At 45.4% G+C, this 19,803-nt stretch overlaps 1 protein-coding gene across 3 annotated transcripts in view; it reads right to left on the reverse strand.

Annotated features, from left to right (window-relative positions):
* The window catches only part of asap1b (ArfGAP with SH3 domain, ankyrin repeat and PH domain 1b), a 110,639-nt gene that overhangs the window by 4,841 nt on the left and 85,995 nt on the right, over positions 1–19,803 (reverse strand). The window contains exons 14-25 of one of the 3 annotated variants that reach the window (XM_064330829.1): positions 18,668–18,755; positions 18,266–18,314; positions 14,476–14,639; positions 12,345–12,478; positions 11,905–11,996; positions 10,526–10,712; positions 10,128–10,213; positions 6,578–6,693; positions 5,970–6,037; positions 4,819–4,926; positions 3,148–3,358; positions 261–431 (exon numbers count right to left, since the gene is read on the reverse strand). In XM_064330829.1, the coding sequence (XP_064186899.1) occupies positions 261–431; positions 3,148–3,358; positions 4,819–4,926; positions 5,970–6,037; positions 6,578–6,693; positions 10,128–10,213; positions 10,526–10,712; positions 11,905–11,996; positions 12,345–12,478; positions 14,476–14,639; positions 18,266–18,314; positions 18,668–18,755 (1,474 nt within the window). Of the gene's footprint in view, positions 1–260; positions 432–2,176; positions 2,249–3,147; positions 3,359–4,818; positions 4,927–5,969; positions 6,038–6,577; positions 6,694–10,127; positions 10,214–10,525; positions 10,713–11,904; positions 11,997–12,344; positions 12,479–14,475; positions 14,640–18,265; positions 18,315–18,667; positions 18,756–19,803 lie in introns of all 3 variants that reach the window. The other 2 variants (XM_064330830.1, XM_064330831.1) reach the window with 2 other exon arrangements.

Consider the following 19,803-nt stretch of genomic DNA (forward strand, 5'->3'; position numbering starts at 1 on the left):
TAGGACACAATAATTCACAAGGAAAGGCTTTGCCCATTACTCACTTGGATTTATGTTCCAGAGGAGAAAAGAAAAACAACACCCTGGTGCTTCACGATGGAAATGGCATGTCATAGTTGCCATAGCAACTGCTCATCTCTGAATAGCCAGAGGCCAGGACAAGCAGAGGCTTCCTACCAGTTTCCTAGCTTATCTTTGAATTAATTTTTTTCTCTCTCTTATTGATTAATTTATTTTTTACTTATTCCCGCCTGACTCACCCCAGGTTATCACACCTTTACTCTGTGGACCGTGAGGTAGAGGGTTGGGCGGGTCAGACAGGGTGCGTTTGTGTCCGGGGGGAGGGGGCGGTGGCCTCTTCTTAGACAGGTTGGAGCCCCCAGGGGGCTGTGAACCCAGGGGGAGGGTGGAGGAAGGGCCAGTGGAGGGAGCTAGAAGGATGACAGATATGACATGCAGTGACCGACAGGCAGAAGGCTCCACCCGGATGTGTGTCTGAAACCACAGGAGGGGGGGGGGGGGATCCAGACCTCATCTGTGAATAGAGGTGTGGCACAGGGTTAAAGAAGGGCAAATGAGTGGAGTCCCGTCCACGGGGCCAGGCTCCACCTTCCAGACTCGGCGAATTTGCGCAGGGATAAGCATGAGGACAACATCAATGGATGAACAACAGCATCGACAATAACAAAATATAACACTGAGATGCGGCAAATATCAGGCAGACGACTGACAAAGACAGAGCAACAACTGATGACAGGGTGAGAGATGTACTGTAGGATATATACAGGGTAGGGACCAGTGAATGTGTTCTTTTAACAATCTTTTTAAAATATATATTTCAAAAAAATATATACATTACATAACACTTAAATGGAAATGTTCACCATTTCTGTTCACTGGCAATTAATTTAATGTGTCAACAATGCACAGGTGTTTACTTTTTAAAGACGTTAAGTAATAAAAACACCCGTATTGTAATTCAGGCTCATCAGCACTTTTTTTTAACGTCTCATACAGTCATGGAGCTGATGGATTATCATCTGAAGTTACTGAGCATAGCCAACTCAATATACAACACGCCTCTGTACAATGTGAAATCTTGCTTCATCAGCAGCACTCAGCTATCCTGGAAAGTCAGAGGACTGCGCATTCCGAGGAATTGTTTTCATTGAGTTTCTGTCAAAGCAGAAAGGGAAGAATGGAGCACAGAGAGCATTTCTGGATCCCCAGCATGCCAGCTCCACGTTTATCACTTTGCATATCGGTGTTTGTATCTAAGTAGCGCATTAGCTGTGCTGGACAAGATTCTGTTCTATGAACTGCTGAATGGCACTGTTTAGGGTCCCTGTTAATAAACACATTTTAGTTCACTCAATGTTCTTGATCTATGCTAAACTCAAAAAAGTGGCTATGCTGAAACGTTGTGCAATTTCATAAAGTTAAAATGCTTGTATTCGTTCTTGTTTTAAGAAATTTGTAATTAATTCAATTTGATTTATTGTGTTGTGAAAAACCAATATTTTGCATAAGGACTGTAGAACAAGGGTAAACTTATGTCCTCCAAAGAGAGCACACAAACATGTGCTCTCCTCAAAAATCAATAGCAGAGGTTGCAGCAATAAGCGCAGATACATATGATTGGACATTCCAAACTGGGGAGAAAAAGGACTTGACTTGTTGAAGAGAATCTGAAATCATGTATCCACTCAAAAATATTTGCAGAGGTGAAGTCCAATGTTCCAATGTCAATAAATATTTTGTGGATTTTGTGCAGTGCTGCTTTATTGACTTTAATCATTTGCATTCTACACATTTTCAAATTTCCCAGATCCATTATTGCCTTGTAGTTTAACACTGTATATCTCATAAGCCTGACAGATGATCTCACATTCAAGCAAAACTGACTAGCTTATGAACTCACAAACCTGTGTGTAAGCATTACCAGCAGTCTCAGAACCACGCCTTCACTGAAATGGATAAATTACCGGTGGTTGGCATTTACCTACCACAGAGGACTAACGAGAGAGGCAACCCCAAAGCGCACATGTTGGAATTAGTGCCCACTGATGCAGGTAATAGAGAGCTCAGCCAGGAGGCACAGGATCGACCGCACCACCACAGGGCACTGGGAATGGAGGGCAAGCAGGTGAGAGATACTGAATAAAAAGATATTCACGGAAGTAGGGCCGCGTGCCAGCCAGAGTGGCATAGTGCGACATCTGAGATCCAGAAAAGGATAGAATTGGCACTGTGAGAGAAAAACAGAGTGCCAGAATGAGAGCAGAGAAATTGTGTGTGTGAGTGTATCGGTGTGTGTGTGTGTGTGAGAGAGAGAGAGAGAGAGAGAGAGAGAAAGAGCATTCACTGCAGACCTGGCTTCTCTTTAGTTTTTAAAGAGGAAGTCAAAACAATAAAAATGAGAAAAAGTATGAAAGGAAACAACCTCTATGTTTTTGCAGGTTTTGCCTGAGGCATGGCCCTGAAGTAATATAGTTATGAAAATGTATTCATGCTTGTAAAATAATATAACCAGAAATGGTTGGGAAACCTTTAAGATGTTCCTGGTTCTGCATTTACTTTAAGTGTCAGCTACTGTAATTATGGCTTCACTTGCACTTGCCTACAGCCACCTTTCCTGGAAAATTCCTTGTTTGTGAAGTTGCTATGATACCTCTATCCTGGCTTCTAGTTGATTCTGGCAAATAAGCTTCTTCTGTTGGGTGTGTACAACTCCTGGAGACCATAACAGGCTTATAATAGCCTCGGTTTCGCTGAAACAGAACAACTGACTTCTTAAAACTCCTGTATCTATTTCCAGTCTGACATATGCTGTTCTCGCCCTACCTAAAAAAGACCTACCCAGCTAGCACATAACATTCTCACTATATTAATGAAACTCTTAATAATTACATCACTTTCTAACACAGCCAATTCTGCACTGAGAAAAACTGTATTTGTATAAGGAGCCCCGTCATACACTCTCCAATAATGCAGACTTCATCAGAATATGTGAGAATATAATACCCAGAACAACGGCGACGCTAGTACGAACCGGATCAAATATGGTCAGGGATCATACTAAACACAGCGTAACCCTTCACCGGGGGGGTTAGGAAGACGCGGGCCCCCTTGACTCAAGGCCGCTACCTTTGCCGATGTTCCTGGGGGGCAGGGGCGGGGCGTCGATGACGGGCGAGGTGGGCGAGTCGGTGGAGGCGCTGTACATCTGGTAGGAGAGGCGCTGCTTGTCGCGGAGCCCGAGGAACCCGGGAAGGGACAGCTTCTCCTGGGGCGAGAGGCTGGAGGAGTGGCAGAAACTCTGGGGCCTGGGGGAGCGCTCCTTCTTAATGGGGCTGGGCTGAGGAGGAAGAGGAAGAGAGCGAGAGGTCGGCATCGGCGAGACGTGCGAGACCCCCGTTGCAGGCTGGGGGTTCGAGCCCCCATCTCTATCTGTAACCCTCTCTGCTTTCTCCCTGTCTGAATGAAGCATGAAATATGAAAGGAGGGCAGACTGCTCTCCTTTAAAAAAGAGATTATAGGAGGGTCTCATGGCGTAGCCTGAAGAGCACTGTCCGCATGCTCACTGTGAGCTGCAAACACTGGCGGTTTGAATCTGGCTGTACAATGTTTTGTCGCATATCTCTTCCTCTCTCTCCCTCACCATTCCTCCTGCCTCTCTATTCTGTCCAGTCCAACAAAGCTGAAAAAGCTATTAAGAATATATCTTTAAAAAAAAATATATATATATATATTGTGCAATCAGTTATCACAGACACATACAGTGCTTATTGATTACTAATTTTCTTAAATGCTTATGCATGTTGCCGTTCTGCAGGCGAAATGTAGCTTTTCCTGTCAATTAAGAATTTAATTTCAATTTAATTTTAATATAAACTTATGATTTGACTTTGAGGGACAGATGTCTGTCGGTTTAGCATCAGGAAGGAAACAAGGAAACATACAATAAATAATCAAACAGGAAAAACCACATTTTCCATTGTAGAACAACTAGCACCTCTCTCGTTGCAGCTTTTAAAGAACAGAGCTTTACTGTACAGTAAGAAACCAGCTCAGATATGAAAAGGCTGACTCAAGCATCGTGCATCAGCAGAATAAAATGCTCACAGGCCGAATTCAATTAACTCGATGAAGTCTATTTCTCACCAGGCAGGGTTTTATACACAAACACAAAAGGTTCCTTTATATACTGTAAGTGCACCAGCATCCCATTCTCTTTAATGGCTCCAACTACAATGGCCTGTTAATGAGTTTGGGGAAGTGTGGATAGAGTTTCCACGCAGTCTCATATAATCGAATGCAGGTGCAATGTCTTGTTTACAAGAGGAAACAATTAACTGACTACAATAAAATGACTATATAAAGTGCTTTTAATTCAACTGAATCTTAATCTCCAAAACTGCATTTTGCATTTTGCATCGTATCACAAAATACAACAAAGGATGGACATTCTGAATTGTACCAAAACTGACAGATAATAAAACGCCTTACACCACCAAAAAGAGGCAGGTTATACTGAAATGTTGTGCACTTAATTTAATAAATCAAGATCATACAGGATGCTGCAGCTCAAAATCAGGGTGTGTGGACTTATGTGTGTGTTTTTGGCATATTGTGTATTTTATGCATCCAACAACCATCCAAGATGAACTTGCACGGTCCCAACCTTAATCATTTCCTTCAAGTCGAAACTGGCCTCTACACTAAATATTAGGGTGGAGACACTCCGCTCCTCAGGGCAGGTCATGTGACGCACGCGAGCCACGCGAGAGGCCGTGTGCCAGAGGGGCGTGGCCTCACCTTGTCGTCCAGGTCATCGTCGCTCTCGTCGATCTCCTCCAGGCGCAGGCACCAATCGTACTCCACGTGCACATGAGGGTTGAACTTCCCATTCGCCGCCTGCATCAGCTTTGGGGCGGGGAGGGGCGGGGCACACACAGGTTAGACTCCGCCCACCCCGGCAGGCAAACTGGACAAAGCTCCTCCCTGACACCACCCACCACACCCACCGCATTGGCAAAGACTGCTGGTTCCGTGCCCCCCAAAACCAGACCAAAAGAGTTTACCCGCAGGATTTTCATCTTAATAATTCAGTAAACAGACATTCTTCACAATTAAAGCAATTTTCAACTGCGAACTGAGCTGTTCGAAAGGAGCGGTTGATGAATAACGTGTTTGGGCACGCTGCATTAAAGCCAACAGGAGAGGAGCAAAAAATATCAGCAAAATCGACAAAATGTCCTTTATGATATACCAGAGCATTTGTATGCTACTACATGCAAGCACATAGCAGCGATATCCGTTTGTTGATCTCATGGGAGCGCTCGGAGAATCGCAGAACAGACTGCGGGACACGATGTCCATGACATTAGCACTTTAATAATCTGTGCAGAACACGGTAATTACTTGCGCACGGCTGGGCTCTTATCACATGAGTGTTCAGGTGTCACGCGCAGGCTGTTCTGAGCAGCGTTTTACTGCGGCTGGTGAAAATTACACAGATTTAGCGGCTTGAAAGCACGTCTGTGAAAAAACCTACATTGCATTTGATCGCAGCTGCTGTAAACACATTTAGCTGCTGCCGCCTAGTGGTCACAATCGGCAACATGGTGTAAATCAGGGAGGCCCAGCCCTGTTCCTGGAGATTTACCGTCCAGTAGGTTTTAACTCCAACCCTAACAAAGCACACCTCATTCAACAGACACATCGTTGAGGGGCTAATTAGCCTCATTAGGTGTGCCAAATTAGAGTTGCAATAAAAACCTACAGGATGGTATATCTCCAGAAACAGGGCTGGGCAGCCTTGTCGTAGATGTTTTAGCATAGGCTTAAATTGCATAGAAACACTAAGTTAAATAAAACATAACAAAGCATTTATCCACTCAAATGTTAAAGAGGTTTGCACAGATATGGAGGTTTGTATTTCCAGAACAATTGCACAAGATGCTTACTGGTTCTTCACACTGGGTGTTCCTCAGCCTCCTGGCAACATCCAGTGCTGTCTCTCCATTATGATTGGCTGAAATAACACAAGGTCACACAGGACAACTAATCAACAGCCTATGGTTAAATGTGGGCTCACAAAGATCTGATTTTAATCTGCGGTAAAAGGCTTTCTGAACAAACTGTCACACCAGTGAAATAAACACTGGTGTGACAGTTCGATCGGGAATAAATGGCGTCATAATTCTCAGAGGACATGCATAAAATACAAACATCTAACAACAACCATACTTGTGCTCACAAATTCAGGTGAAGGTGAAGGTGCCAATAAACTATAGTCAGTAATAAGAGAAGCACATAATTATTTTCTTTTCTCAGCTGTTCATGGCTGTTACATTATGATACAATTGTACTTCGTCTGACCTTGGTTTGTATTTGTTCCAATGACCTTCAGCATGCACTTATTGTATGCCGCTTTGGACAAAAGCGTCAGGCAAATAAAGCGTTAGGTAATGTCACCCCACTGATGAGCAGCAGCAGAGGGAAGGGGGTGTGGCAGTGGAGGGAAGGGGGTGTGGCGTGGGGATGTGGGCGTGGCCGGAGGTGAGGCACTCACTGATGTCGGTCGCCGGCTTGCCCCTGAGAAGCAGCTTCAGGCATTCGTGCTTCTCGTACATGCAGCAGTAGTGCAGCGCCGTGTTGCCCTTCTCCGTCTGCTTGTCCAGATTGCCGCTGCACAGACAGACGCGCAGGTCAGGAAGTGTCGCCGCACAGCGGTGTCATCGATCCATGCGCCGGACTGGCGCTCGAAGCGGCTTAAAGCTAGCACACTGCCGTTGAGGCTCAGCTTTGTTCGGAACCAGACCCATATGTATAAAGGGACGGAATGGGAGAGCAAGGCTTCATGTAACCTCTTTTGTGTGGGCCTACAGTGGCCAGTTCAGTTTGGGTGGCAGTGCTGCACAGTACTTGGTGAATGAATCCTTTCTGTGGTATGACACTGGGCCCTATGCGTGAGACACTGGTACTGATGACGCTAAAGCACTTGTCTGTTCTCCGCTGCTGTAGCGATATTGTGCTACTCATACATTATACATCATACATAACTTAATTACACCTGTTTTTGCATACTTGGGGACAACGTATGAAGACTAGCTTTGTAGCCAGTTCTACGAGATTTTGTTAGAACCAGGGCATAAAGAATGAAACCCTGTTTTAGCAGTGCTTACAGCTCAATTTGTGAACCACAATCGTCCTACAAAAGTAAATAATGCAGGACTCTTCAGTGCTCATTTTAGGGGCATTTACTAATTAAAATTGATATATGCTAACCGGAAAAAAACAATTTAGGAGAACATCTAATAATTGGGATTCATTAGTGAATTCCTACATTTTTCAATGTGCCCCTTAGACAAAATATCAGCGTAGAGCCCTGTGATGCTCTATTCGGCTCTCACAGAGATGGCTCTTGCTGCTCGCTGCAGTTAAAGTCATGACGTCACGGCACCAGAGGAGTACGCTGCACGGCGAAGAGAAGCTGGGGCCTGACAGACCAAAGAAGCTGCTGGTGAGCAGTGAGATCACCAAGGACAACCCTGCCAACCGAGACAATTCAATTACGCGCTGCCAGGCATGGCTGCAGCTACAGTCAGAATTGGCATAGACAGGACTGGCTAACAAGACCACAGTGCTCACTCACACACTGGAACCTGGTTCCTGGTGCCCACTTAGCAGCTCCTTTAATAATTCCACATGTATTATATTAATACACACATACACGAATGAAAACAACACAACTATAATACTGAGAATACTAGGTGACCCATCTGGTGCCGTAATTGAGCAATATTCATTATAACACGTCTTAATAATTTACATATTGAACTATGTGACCAATTTGGTTACATACAATGTTGAAAGTACATTCGGACTATTTAAATGAATTCCAGGGAATATTGGGAATATCTCTTTTTTTGTACTGGGATCACACCAAACAAAAGATTAATTACAAGCAAACACATTGAAATCCGTATACAAAATTGAACGAGGCTGTTTAAAAAGAGACAGAATCTGTAGTTCCTACAAAATAGACACCATTTCTTTATTATCAGTATAACTTCAAAAGCTGTGATGTTTCCAGTGAAGAATGTGCACGGCGGTACTTGCATGTCCGTACCTGGAAATGAATTTGGACGCTTGACTGAAGTCTGTATTGAGAGGAGATGACTTTAATTGCCCATAGAGGAGCTCCAACACAAATGTGAGATAATTGGTCCATAATAACTGCTGTCACTGTGATGGATGCCGCTGCCGAACAATGCAAACCTAACTGAACCGAGAAAGGTTTTCTCCTGGCTAAGTCAGCGGGCACACGAGAACACGGAGGAGAGAAACGGCCAAGGACGAGTGTAATAAACGCAAAACGTCTTTGAAAGAACACATTGTCTTGCAATGATGCTTGCCTTCACGTTTAGCAGATAAAGAATGAGTGAGTAAAAAAAATGTTTTGAGACAGCAAATTTATTCAATGGCAACGCACTGACATTGCAGGTAATGCAAGTTGTGTGTTGACATTAAAATATTGCTTTATTTAATAAGGCCAATGAGCCTGACATCACAAATGTTCTAATTTCTAGAAACACTACAATATGTAGTTACATTAAGTACATTAAGACCAGAATAATCTATGAGGCACAGTTGTTCGGTTCCCCATTTCTAAACAAATTTCAGCCTGGTTCTACCACAATAAGTATTTTGGCGTGGGCTGTGATCAACCCAATTACAGAACAACGGCCCTATTTAATGTAAATAAATACAATACAACATCAAGGATCTTGGATCAATCCCAACCATGCTAGTGCCAACTATGGCCAGTGGCCCCCCTCCCCATCCCTCTCAAGGCTGAACATAATTGCTGGTAGCAGCCCAGGTTTAGAGAGGGTTCAGTTGGTCTGGAACCGTGTCACATGGCTCTCTGGCGACCCCTGCTGTTTAATCGGGTGCCCACAGTTTGCCTAAATAAATTACCCTACACAATAAAACTCACAGATAATAAAGTACCATAGTTCAAATTACAGAACGAACCCAGTTGTTTATTATGTCGAATCTGTGTCAAAAAATGGGTGTGTGGCTGGGCCCCAACAGCCTAGATCGCCTAGACGCATCTGGCATTACAGCACTGCAGAAGTTTGATCTTCTGCCTTGGCTGCTAGGCAACCAATCCACACTTTTGAAGGCCAGGTTTCTAGCCACCACAATGCCCAGTTCTCCCTCTCATAACGAGGAATAAATGAGCTGTGACAACAAACATCCACAGCCAAATATTTGTTTTGGCTATATTTCTTGGGATTCAGCATATGATATACTAAAAAGAGAACGAAAGGGTTAGATAGTGCCTATAACCAAACAGAAGGAAGGGTGCTGCGTTATGAGCACCATCTGCGAGCATAACTTTCTAGGGATAATTCCATTAATTAATGCAGAACTTCCTATTTCTGTGACCAATTAAGCCCCGACTGTATTTGGGTCAGCAGTGAGCAATCCCTTGAAAAGAAAGGAATAAATTAAAGACGAAAAACAAGCACTTGACCCAATTCCTAGTTGTCTAGTGGGAGTTTAGCTGGCTCCTTTCGTCCACCACTTTCTTTTCAGTGTACGGAGCGAAACTGTACGGAGAAGCACGCTCCTCTGCCACCTTGTCTCATTCAGTGACCAGCCCATGAAAGGGAAGCAGTAGTGAGAGATTGAAGGGGCGAATATGATTGCCTTTTGCTCATCATAGACAGACACAAGTCCGCCAAGTCTAGAACAGTTCACCTAATATTTCTATAAACATCCACAAGAACTGTGTGGACACGGCTTCACCCCAAATTAAACCAAAAATGCAAATGGCAAACTTGGTACTTGGTACCAAAGTAGAATTTCTGAATTGGTCAACAGGATCATGGAGAGCAGCTACTTGTTCAGCTGGGTTGGCTCCTTAAATTCCGATTGCCTGCGCACATTCTCTGACATTCCAAATCACTTATTAAATCCTGAACAAATGTTTGGCCAGTAACCACCGACCAGGAACACAGTGTTTATAGTAACGATTGGCTCATGAGGTCAAACGACAGTAAGAACCAGTCATTTAGCATAGCATAATGAACGCGTGCCCATTCGCGTACCTGTTCTGCACAAGGAAGTCAACCAGGTGCAGTGAGGTCTGGTCCGCAGTCCGCACCGCATAGTGGAGCGCCGTCTCTCCTGGCTCCTGTAGGGGGCGATCAAAAGGAGACATGGACAGGATCAATCAGCGCTAGCAAGCAGAAAGGAGCATCACGCCATCCACTTGCTTCAGCCAAAGAGGCTTCATTAACATAATTTCTCTTCCTTTGTTTCAGTTTACAATCAGTAACTGGTCTAGTCAAGCTTTGGTAATACTTCAGAAGAAGGGTGTTATCAGAACTAAGGTAAAAGCCACAGAGTCTGCACACCACACACCACATTTGTAGATTCCAAATAACCAAGAATGTATTTTAAAACGATCCGTCTGCTTTGGGGCGGGGCCAGGGCCAGACCTTACCTGGCCTGTTTCGGGCAGTGGTTCCATAAGCTCCACCCCCTCGGCATAGACCTGGATTAGTGCAAGTAGGTCCCTGGACTTCACAGCTTCGTACAGCTCACTCATCTTGGCGGCCGCGGATGTGCAGGTCTTACGGGCAAATTTGTGGTCCACATACTTGGCGTTGATGAACTCCTTCCTCACTGTCCTGCGTGGAGGTAGAGGTGGAGGTGGAGATGAACCATGTCCAGTTCCAACATAAAATTCCAATATACTAAAAAGAACCCATCTCATGTGATAGGCCCTAAACAGCCTTTAGGAGTCATGTGAGCAATTTCCTCTTAAAACCAGGCAGCGGTTTTTATCCAAGCCTATTAATGTTTAAAAAGAAGGTATTTTTTCACCAGTTACTTTCTCCATGTGTGCATAAAATGTTGCCAAGATCAACTGTGCCAAGAGTGAATTGGGGTTGCGAGTTAAAGTGTGAAAGTGAACTGTAACAGCAGGCCATGAACATCTGCTATGTTGCAGAAACTAAATTATAAATTGCTCTAAAAACTTACAACGGAAATGATAGAGCCTGTTTTCACATTTCTGTTGTGGTGTGAGTAAGCCAAATTTGACAGAAGGCAAGTGAGAAAATATATTCCATTATGATGTAATTGCAAGATAACTGAAGTTATCACTAATCCAAATACAGCTTTTTAAGATCAGTGATTTAAAGCAGCTGTCAATGTGTTGCCACGTAACCACTTTTCTGGAAGATAAAAATACAATATTCTTTGTTTTGCTAAAACGCAGAAGTTTGAAATCTAGCAAGCTTGCCATTTAATTTTGTGTATCAAACCAATGGGATGTGTACATTTTTAGATATTTACACTAGGAACACATGCAACACTGACATCACTTCCATTACAGATAATTAAACAGGCTGTATGAAGCTGCTTTCAGAAAATGTTTTTTTTTTTTTAAACTGCAGGTAACTGGATCTGCAACCGCAGTGTGGCTAAATGTACACACAAACAGGAGGTCCTGGTTACTATAGAAGCAGGAGACATTTTATGAGCTCTGTGATGTGGTAAAGCCATCTTATGTTTATTTTACTATCAGTGTCCAAGTGGTATAAATGGCAATATACCAAGAAAAATTCACACAGCACAGTAATGCCAGGTCCAAAAATGTTGGCAGGGTTGGAACTGAACATTTGCATGAATTTGCACTGGGGTGTGAGGCACCAGGCCTTCCCCTAATTGGACTGTGACACCATTGTTAAAGAGAACTTATCAGACGCTGAGGTGTCAACTCCGCAGGACACAGGGACATGCAGACACATTATCTGTGTGTTCTCAGGCCAAATGTTTTAACTAACTTAACAGGAGCTTGCAGTGAGAGGGACTTACATATCACTTGATGGAGTGGGCTTTGGTGAAGGGAAAGGAAGGTTCCCTTCCATAATATCATTAAAACTACTGTTTCCTACATTCTTGGCCAGCTGGAAGGCAAACAAACAGAGTCAAACCAACATGCCACAGAAACAACATTATTTACATTTTGCAGAAATAAATAGATATTCAAAATTGAAGTAATTCATAATGATGTTGTAGAGAAAGCTGGGAGGTTTCTGAAATCAGAATTGGCGCTTCACAATTATTCCTACACATGAATATCTAATTACAGTTTTGAAAATGACTTGGTTTGAGTTAGTAAGCATCAGAAAATGAATTTGAGAAAAGTGTGTGCTCATTTGGATGTTTCGAGAAAACACAAATCTGAATAGCCATGGTAAGGCTTATTTTAGAATGTCAAGAAAAGAAAAGAACTGGCAAGATTTTTAACTCACCAAGAGTTCAGAAGTTCCTAATTTATCTAACTCCATGGACTGGATTCGTGAAATATGCACCCCCATTTCCCTGTGGATGCCTGAACACTCAATGCATGTTAAAATTCCTAGATTTGTGGACAGCCATTTGGGATCTGAAAATACAGAACAAATACATAAATGGAAGCTAATCAGAAGTGACATAACATTTCCAGTCCAAATCTGCCAAGAAAAAACAGACAAAAGGGGTCAAAAAGGTGGCTATTCATAAGTTTTTTAATTTTTATGAATATATATTATGAATATTTTATGGTTGTGTTTTATGAATATAAAACCAAAATCATTTCTTACATTAAATACAGCTAATTATTGCATACTGTCACAGTGCTACCATGGGCACTACAGTATTTAATTATTGCAGATATGCTTTTCAGGCACAAGGGGGCACAAGAACTTTCTTTGCTTTTAAATGATAGTTCGTAGGTTAGAGAATTGCAACTTGCAACATGCGTTAATGCCTATAGTTTTGAAACAAAATAAAATCAAACAGAAAAAGCCTAACACTCATGGATTCAGCCTGTGCTTACAACAGATATGGATTTTATCACTGAAACCAGAGCAATTCCATTACATTCTATGACAAAAATACCATCATTAAGAAAACATAATATTTCCAAGATTACAAAACAAGTTACTGCTCTACTGACATGCTTTCCTTCAAGATAGCTCAACTTTTGGCCATGCTTGACATCCCTAAAGTGTGAAACTGACTCATGTCTGCATTAAGGTGATGCACCAATAGGGGGCCTCACGGATTTGACGGCACGCAACACAAGCAGCAAGCACAGAAGTCTTTTAGGTTCTTTATTCAGAAAATGCATGAGCAGGTAATAAAAACAGGATCTGTTTTTTTGGGTCAGGAATGTTGAAAAAGCTAAGTCAACTCACTGACTAATACCACTTGGAATCCTTGTTGGAACTATAAATGCTACAAGGTGGACAGGAGAAATATTACTGCTTTAACTCATGTCCTTAGCCTGTGGATGTGGCTGGAGTCACATGGTAGTCTGCAGAGGGCCTGATCAAGCAGATGAGTCAACTACCCAGATGCAGCAATGCTCATGATTCAGAAACTAGGCGTTGCCACACAACTACAGAGATGAGAGAATCAAGGATGTGCAGAAAATGAGCCTGCAGCTGTATATATCCATAGAGTTAGGCCAGAGGGGCCTAGCTACTGCACTGCAGGGTGGCAATAGTTGACATATGGTACTTGAAGGACCTATGACGTGGATCAAATCCTGGCTGTTATCAGTGTAGACTGACTGTTTAATGTGCCTTTAGCCATGATATTTTACTCCAGCACTACGATGGAGACACACAGTAGAAGGACAGGAACACACAGAATATGAATAATGAAAAACGGGCATGTAATGTTCTTGTTTTTCCCAGTATAGATTTTCACTGCTCATCCTCTGTAGGCGCTTCGTCCTGATAGCTGAACCTCGCTCAGTCAGCTGACGGCACCACCGTCCCACAAATTTTTCTGCTGACAGAGGGCTTTTCCGGTGATTATCCAAGTTGGGCTGGGGGAGGTGACAGCTTTGGGGGAGGCACGTACTGACTGCTGAGTCTCTGCTTTTCAGCCGGGAGCATCAAGTGAACTGCATGCTGGGCGCAACGCTAACGGCGCATCGTGCTAAGTCTATTTGACTCGGGGCAGCCAGACGTCAGCGCAGGATCCTGGCTGAAGTGCAGCTTACGCAAAGACGTGGACAGACTGTGCTATGGCTACATGCTCAGCTAGCGGTCGAGGATGCCCTTGACGAATAGTTTCTTAAAGTGCACAAGGGTGGTATTCAAACGCAACTGTAGAACTTACTGTCCACAGGACCAGATGAAAGGAAGTGATGTAAAAAGTCTAGGAAGATTTCATTCGGATGAAATGTATCAGCCCCACAGAGGTGATGAGCTCCACTCTCATGTCTCTTTCTGAGGCATTTACCAGAACTTGTAGACTGTTTTTTGCCTATACAGATATATACACCCCCCACACACACACACACAAAATACACAGAAACAGAAAAAAGTAGTCACGCGCGCATGAACACACGCGTGTATGCACGTGCGCACGCATGCATGAACGGCCTACCAGCAGCCCCGCAGTCGCAGCAGGCCTCGTTGCCAGGCGTGCGCAGCACGTCGTCGATGATGGCTTTGGTCAGGTCCTCCAGGCTGTCCTCCCCAGTGCTCTGCTCTCCGCGGAAAGCCATGTTCAGGGCCTCCTCCTTACTGTTGGTCAGCACCGAGATCCAGCTACGCGCAGGCAAGCACATAGAGGAATAATTAGTGTAGCCGTGGTTACGGCACCGTCCTGTCCACAGCTACGAAGGCCTACGGGCCCAAAATGCCCACAGGCCTCTGCTGCAGCCTCCACAATCAGATGACTTGAAAGAGGAGCTTGTTATTAGTTCATAGAGGTAATGCAGATTTATTCAGAGCGCAATTCTCCCTGACTAAGTGGACATAATAATCTAATAAATAATGCATTTATGGACGTGGAAGTGGATGCTTAGCCGCACAAGATTTTGGCCCTTGTGATTCAGAATTTGGAGATCAGAACAGACATCACTGCTTTTGTATTATGAATCTATGTAAATTTTAGAAGCATCGTTTCCTTCAGTACCGCACAACAGCAGTCGTTATTTTTAGTAAACCCGCCGTTCGGTTAACAGTCCTCAACCTCGGAAATCTGCCGTGGCGGCCAGCGTCTCCGCAGGCGCTCAGGCCCACGCTTTAGAGCTGACGTTGTCATGGTGACGCCATATCGCGTGAGAGGCAGCCAGACCCTCAAAGAAGAGGACGTCCACGTCCGCTTCCTCCAGATTGATATCTGCGGCGCTTATAGCCACAGGGCAAGGCGAGCGAAACATCACTCTGCCCCAGAGGGGACCGACCCGAAAGTGATGTCACACCTCCTGTCTCCCTGACACCGTTACTGTTCTTGCATGCATCTTTTGTAAGACATTTTGATTGTACAGGACTGGTATTTATGTGTCTGCAGAGATCAGTTCCTCGGTACATGGTCGGTTCCACCATGCTCATCACCTTCCCCGGTTCATGCTTAGTTCATTCCCAACAGTCTTGCTTAAGGCCGACACAATCCTAGAGCCAGCCATTTCAAAAACAAAGTGTTTTTTAAGTCTAAAGAAAAACACCTCTTGTCAAATGCGCATTTGGTGAGAGACATGAGACATCAGCGACACCTTAATGTTTCGGTGGTTGGTTTCTTATGATGGTGTGAAGAGTAATCTCTCTTGAAAACTGACAAGTTATGTGATCACGTTAGTTCTCTGGAGATTCTAACAACTTACTGCTGAAGTGCTGGGGATTATTTGGCAAAACCCGGTACACCGACAGCATAAATATCCACAGATCTAATCTGTGCATCATGAGAAAGCGCCAAAGTTTGTTTGCTATCTGAGTGCGATGAGATCATACAGGCGATGAAGGGATTTTACTTTTTAAGTGTGGCCTGTAACTTGGAATCATTACGTGTGTGTGTGTGTGTGTGTGTGTGTGGAAAGCTGGTCACCTGAAGACACTGTTCATTCACTCACAGGTAGCTGGCTAAAGGCAAAAATGGACTTGTTGACCCTGCCTTCCGTTCCCCAGAGTTGGCAAACAAGCTGGTTGTCTTGACGACAGTTAAAGCACAGAACCTGTGAGAAAATAACTCAGATTTCAGCATTTTTCCTTCCTGCAGGAGTGTGAAATTAGGGGTGAGTGGTTTCACTGAACTGAATAACTGGTGGAGAGCTTCTCCAAAAGTGGGCACTGACTCTTTTCGGGAGAATCATGCTGCACATGGGTGCAGCCTAGAAGCAGCATTTTTTTAAAAAGTCTAGTGCTTTTTATGTCTTTGCCACAGTACATTTGGTGATGGTGTGAAAATAGCTGTAGAATGCAATTGTGCCTTGAGTTTGAAATGAGCTAGATTCAGTGACTGTAGTGTGAACTTGCTGCAGAACAAGCAGGGGCAGGGGCGCCAGCAGGGATTTTGGGTCCCAAGAAAATATCTCACATTGGGCCCCACCACCCCTATGTTATAATATTTTTTGAGGGCCCCTGCCAGAATCATCCTAACCCCCCCCCCCTCCCCGCCCCCTTACGGTGACCCTGCACACAGGGCTTCAGGGCAGAGTCATGCTTTAGATACTAGCCTATAGACCAAACCAGTCTGTGGGATCAGACAATGGGTGAGTCTGCTCTGGTGCCAAAATCTACTTAAACTACAAACAGACTGTTTAAAGGTCATCACAGCAGCAGTTTTAGCCCTTTGTTACTGTGTAACACACAAAGCCATTCTCAGAGTCCAACCACAGGAATGTCATTCCCCGAACAGTCACATTTTTTCACCATATTTGAGGTTTCTTTTTTTTTCCTTTCTGAAAGAATGATATGTTTCAGACTGCCACGGTTGTACGGCTGTTTTTACTTCTACATGGGCGTAATTATGAACTTCTACAGAGCGCATCCCAGACAGCATATTCCTTCCTACGCAGCAAGCATGGCCCTGTGGAAACCTCTGAGACTGAGCCCCGATCGCCCAGGACCTGTGGGAAAAGCAAGCGGCCGTGCGATCGACACGGCGAGGCCCACGCCTGCAACCGCGCCCTGCTTCGTCCGGCTCTGAGTCACCGCGCGGTGACGAGAGCCACTTCTGCAACCAGCGGTGTGATTTCCCCCCTGTGGTTCACCATCTCTGAGAGAATAAAATATCGCAGACGAGAGAGAAACGCGTCCGCTGCTCAAAAGTGTGTGTGTGTGTGTGTGTGTGTGTGTGCGCGTGTGTGTGTGTGTGCGTGTCTGTGGTGGAAAGCCGGTCAGCTGCAGACGATGTTCACTCGCTTGCATGCAGCTGCTAAAAGCGGGTCAAAATCAATCTGAGCTTGTGAGCCGCCCCCCCCTCCCCCCCCCCCCCCCCCCAAGCCCAGAGCTGACAAACAGGCTGACGGCTGAAGCGTCGCGTCCGTGGGAACACGGGTCCGATTTCGGCGCTCTTCCTCCTCGCGGGCGCGTGAAATGGGGGTGAGCGGTTTCGCTGACCTGAATAACTGGTCGGAGGGCTCTGCCAAAAGCAGGCGCTGCCCTCCTTTCAGTTCGCACGCCGAGGTTCTCTCGAGAAAACGGGACCTCATTCATGCCCACGTGCCCTCGACGCAGAGTGTCCCGCACATAAATACGCCCTACTGCAACGTGCTGACGCTGGAATGAGACCGTACATGCATCTGGTCCCTCTCCCTAAATAGCTGCCGCGTGCACGCGTGTGGGTGTGTGTGGCTGCGTACGTGTGTATGCACGGGCACGCAAGTGTGTGTGTGCGCTGCACACAGCAGAGAGAGCAATACTGAAAGTAAAAGAGAACGAATTAGGCATTCAATAATGGCACGAATCAGATTTAATTAAAAAGAACAATTAATTTTGTTTTGCTTTCATTAGCGATTCTCAGTGCTGTCCAATGCTAAACTGAGCTGTACAGCAGCTGTCTTTTGGTATGCTCCATTTAGTTCATTTCTTGACATTTCGTGGCACGCTGGTTTGTGGCTTTGACAAAGTGACCAACTGCTACGTAATCACTGACCTGTGTGGGAATGATTCTGAAAATTGCTTCCCTGGGGCGGCCAGGGTTCTGGGCTTATTGTATCAGGCACCCACACACTGGACTCAGCGAGCCTTCACAGTCTCACTCAATGAAGGCCAAACCACTACCGAGCGGCAAGCTAAGGCCTCGGTACTTCCCGCATCTGCTCCAGAACATCCGGTAAATGACTGGTGTTTTTGTGTGGCACTCAGATGAAAAGGAAGCTTCCTGTTTATTAATAGATCAGTAATACATTTTTATTGGATCCGGCCCACCCCCACCCCCCACACACACTTACATCACAAACTCCTGTTCGTCTTCGGCCTGGAAGTGGTACGTTCGATTATCTGCCGAAAGAACAGAAGCACAATGAAAGCAGGCGTGGCAGAAGGAGACGTTATCTCGGCTAATTCCGTCGTCGAAGGTGGCGGCTTCGAACGCTTCCGGCGACGACCTGCTGGGAGCTCTCCGCGAGAGACGGCGACGGGGGTGGCGGTTTAGGCCTTCTCTCGCTGCGCGCCGCGGGCTAATAAAGGGCGTCTTTTAGACGCTGGGACAGAAGGAGAGCGTCGGCGCGGGAGGCTGACATTTGCGAAACAATGGCGCCTCTTTTCTGGGGTCGAACGCTCCTGCAAATTTACACCCGCCCTCCCCGAAACCAGAGCCGCGTCCCGGAGTCCCAGCGCGGCTTTGCACTCACGAGAAATGAGGTCGAAGCACTTCTTGTCCTCTCCGCTGGGCTTCACCTGGCAGGTGAGCAGGTTGAGCTTCACTGGTTGCCTGTTGGACTGCGGACAGATGGGGAGAGAGTCTCTTAAAGGAACGCTACAGATATCAGCAGAGCTGACCAGTCTTGTTCCTGCAGATCTACCGTCCTGTAGGTTTTCAGGCTACCCTAAAGTAAGCCTGATTCAACAGCGAGAGATCTCACTGAGCTGCTATTAGCAGAATCAGGTGTGGCAAATTATGATTGAAATGAAAACCTACAGGACAGTATATCTCCAGGAACCGGAATAGGCAGCCCTGCTACACAGGCTTGGCACTGGTGGAGGTAAATCATGTGTGCTTGCATTCACATGGGCTGCAAGAATTACCGTACAGGGTAGAAAACAGGTAGAATCCACCTGTCTTCTCTTACTGCAATTTTCAAAAATTGCTACACATCAAAGCTTGGAGAAATACACAGACACCGTATACAGAAAAAGTTACAAAGTTCGCAGTGTTTAGTTTGTGAAGGCCACAACTCAAATACAGTATTTCATAAATCTGACACAAATCAAAAGCGTGTGCAATCGGCTAAGTATTGCAAGGCATTTTCTCAGGAAGCTATAGAGCTTAAAGTATTTGTAAAAAGCGACACCAAATGGCTACCGCACAATAGGTCACGCAACAGAGGAAACGGACAAACGGAGGCGGCAGAGTAAAAGGCCCGCACGGATCCTCCGGGTGAAATCGGCAGCTTCGAGAGAGAGAAAGGGCCCCCAGCGCACAAAGAGCCGGATCACGTGACCGACCGCACAGGCTCGCAATCGCGCGGGGCGCTGGGGGAGACGCAGCGACAACGCGCGCTTCTGCTTTTGGGCTCGGCCGCCGTCATTACCACCCGCGAGCCGGGCGCTCTGCTGCGACCGCGCGGCGGACGGCGGGAATCAGACGTTCATCGGACGCTGAACGAACGATCGCGTGCTGGCAGGCGCCCGCTGAAAGGTCACTCAGGATGGGGTTAACTCTGGGACGGGACCCTGTCACAGGAAGGCCATGTACCGATACACGCCTCAAAAAACCACGCCGCAAGAAAAAACACCTTTTTTTTTTGTGGTTTCAAAAAAAGAGACG

The sequence above is a fragment of the Anguilla rostrata genome, chromosome 4, assembly GCF_018555375.3.
Source record: "Anguilla rostrata isolate EN2019 chromosome 4, ASM1855537v3, whole genome shotgun sequence".
In the NCBI taxonomy this organism is placed as follows: Eukaryota; Metazoa; Chordata; class Actinopteri; order Anguilliformes; family Anguillidae; genus Anguilla; species Anguilla rostrata.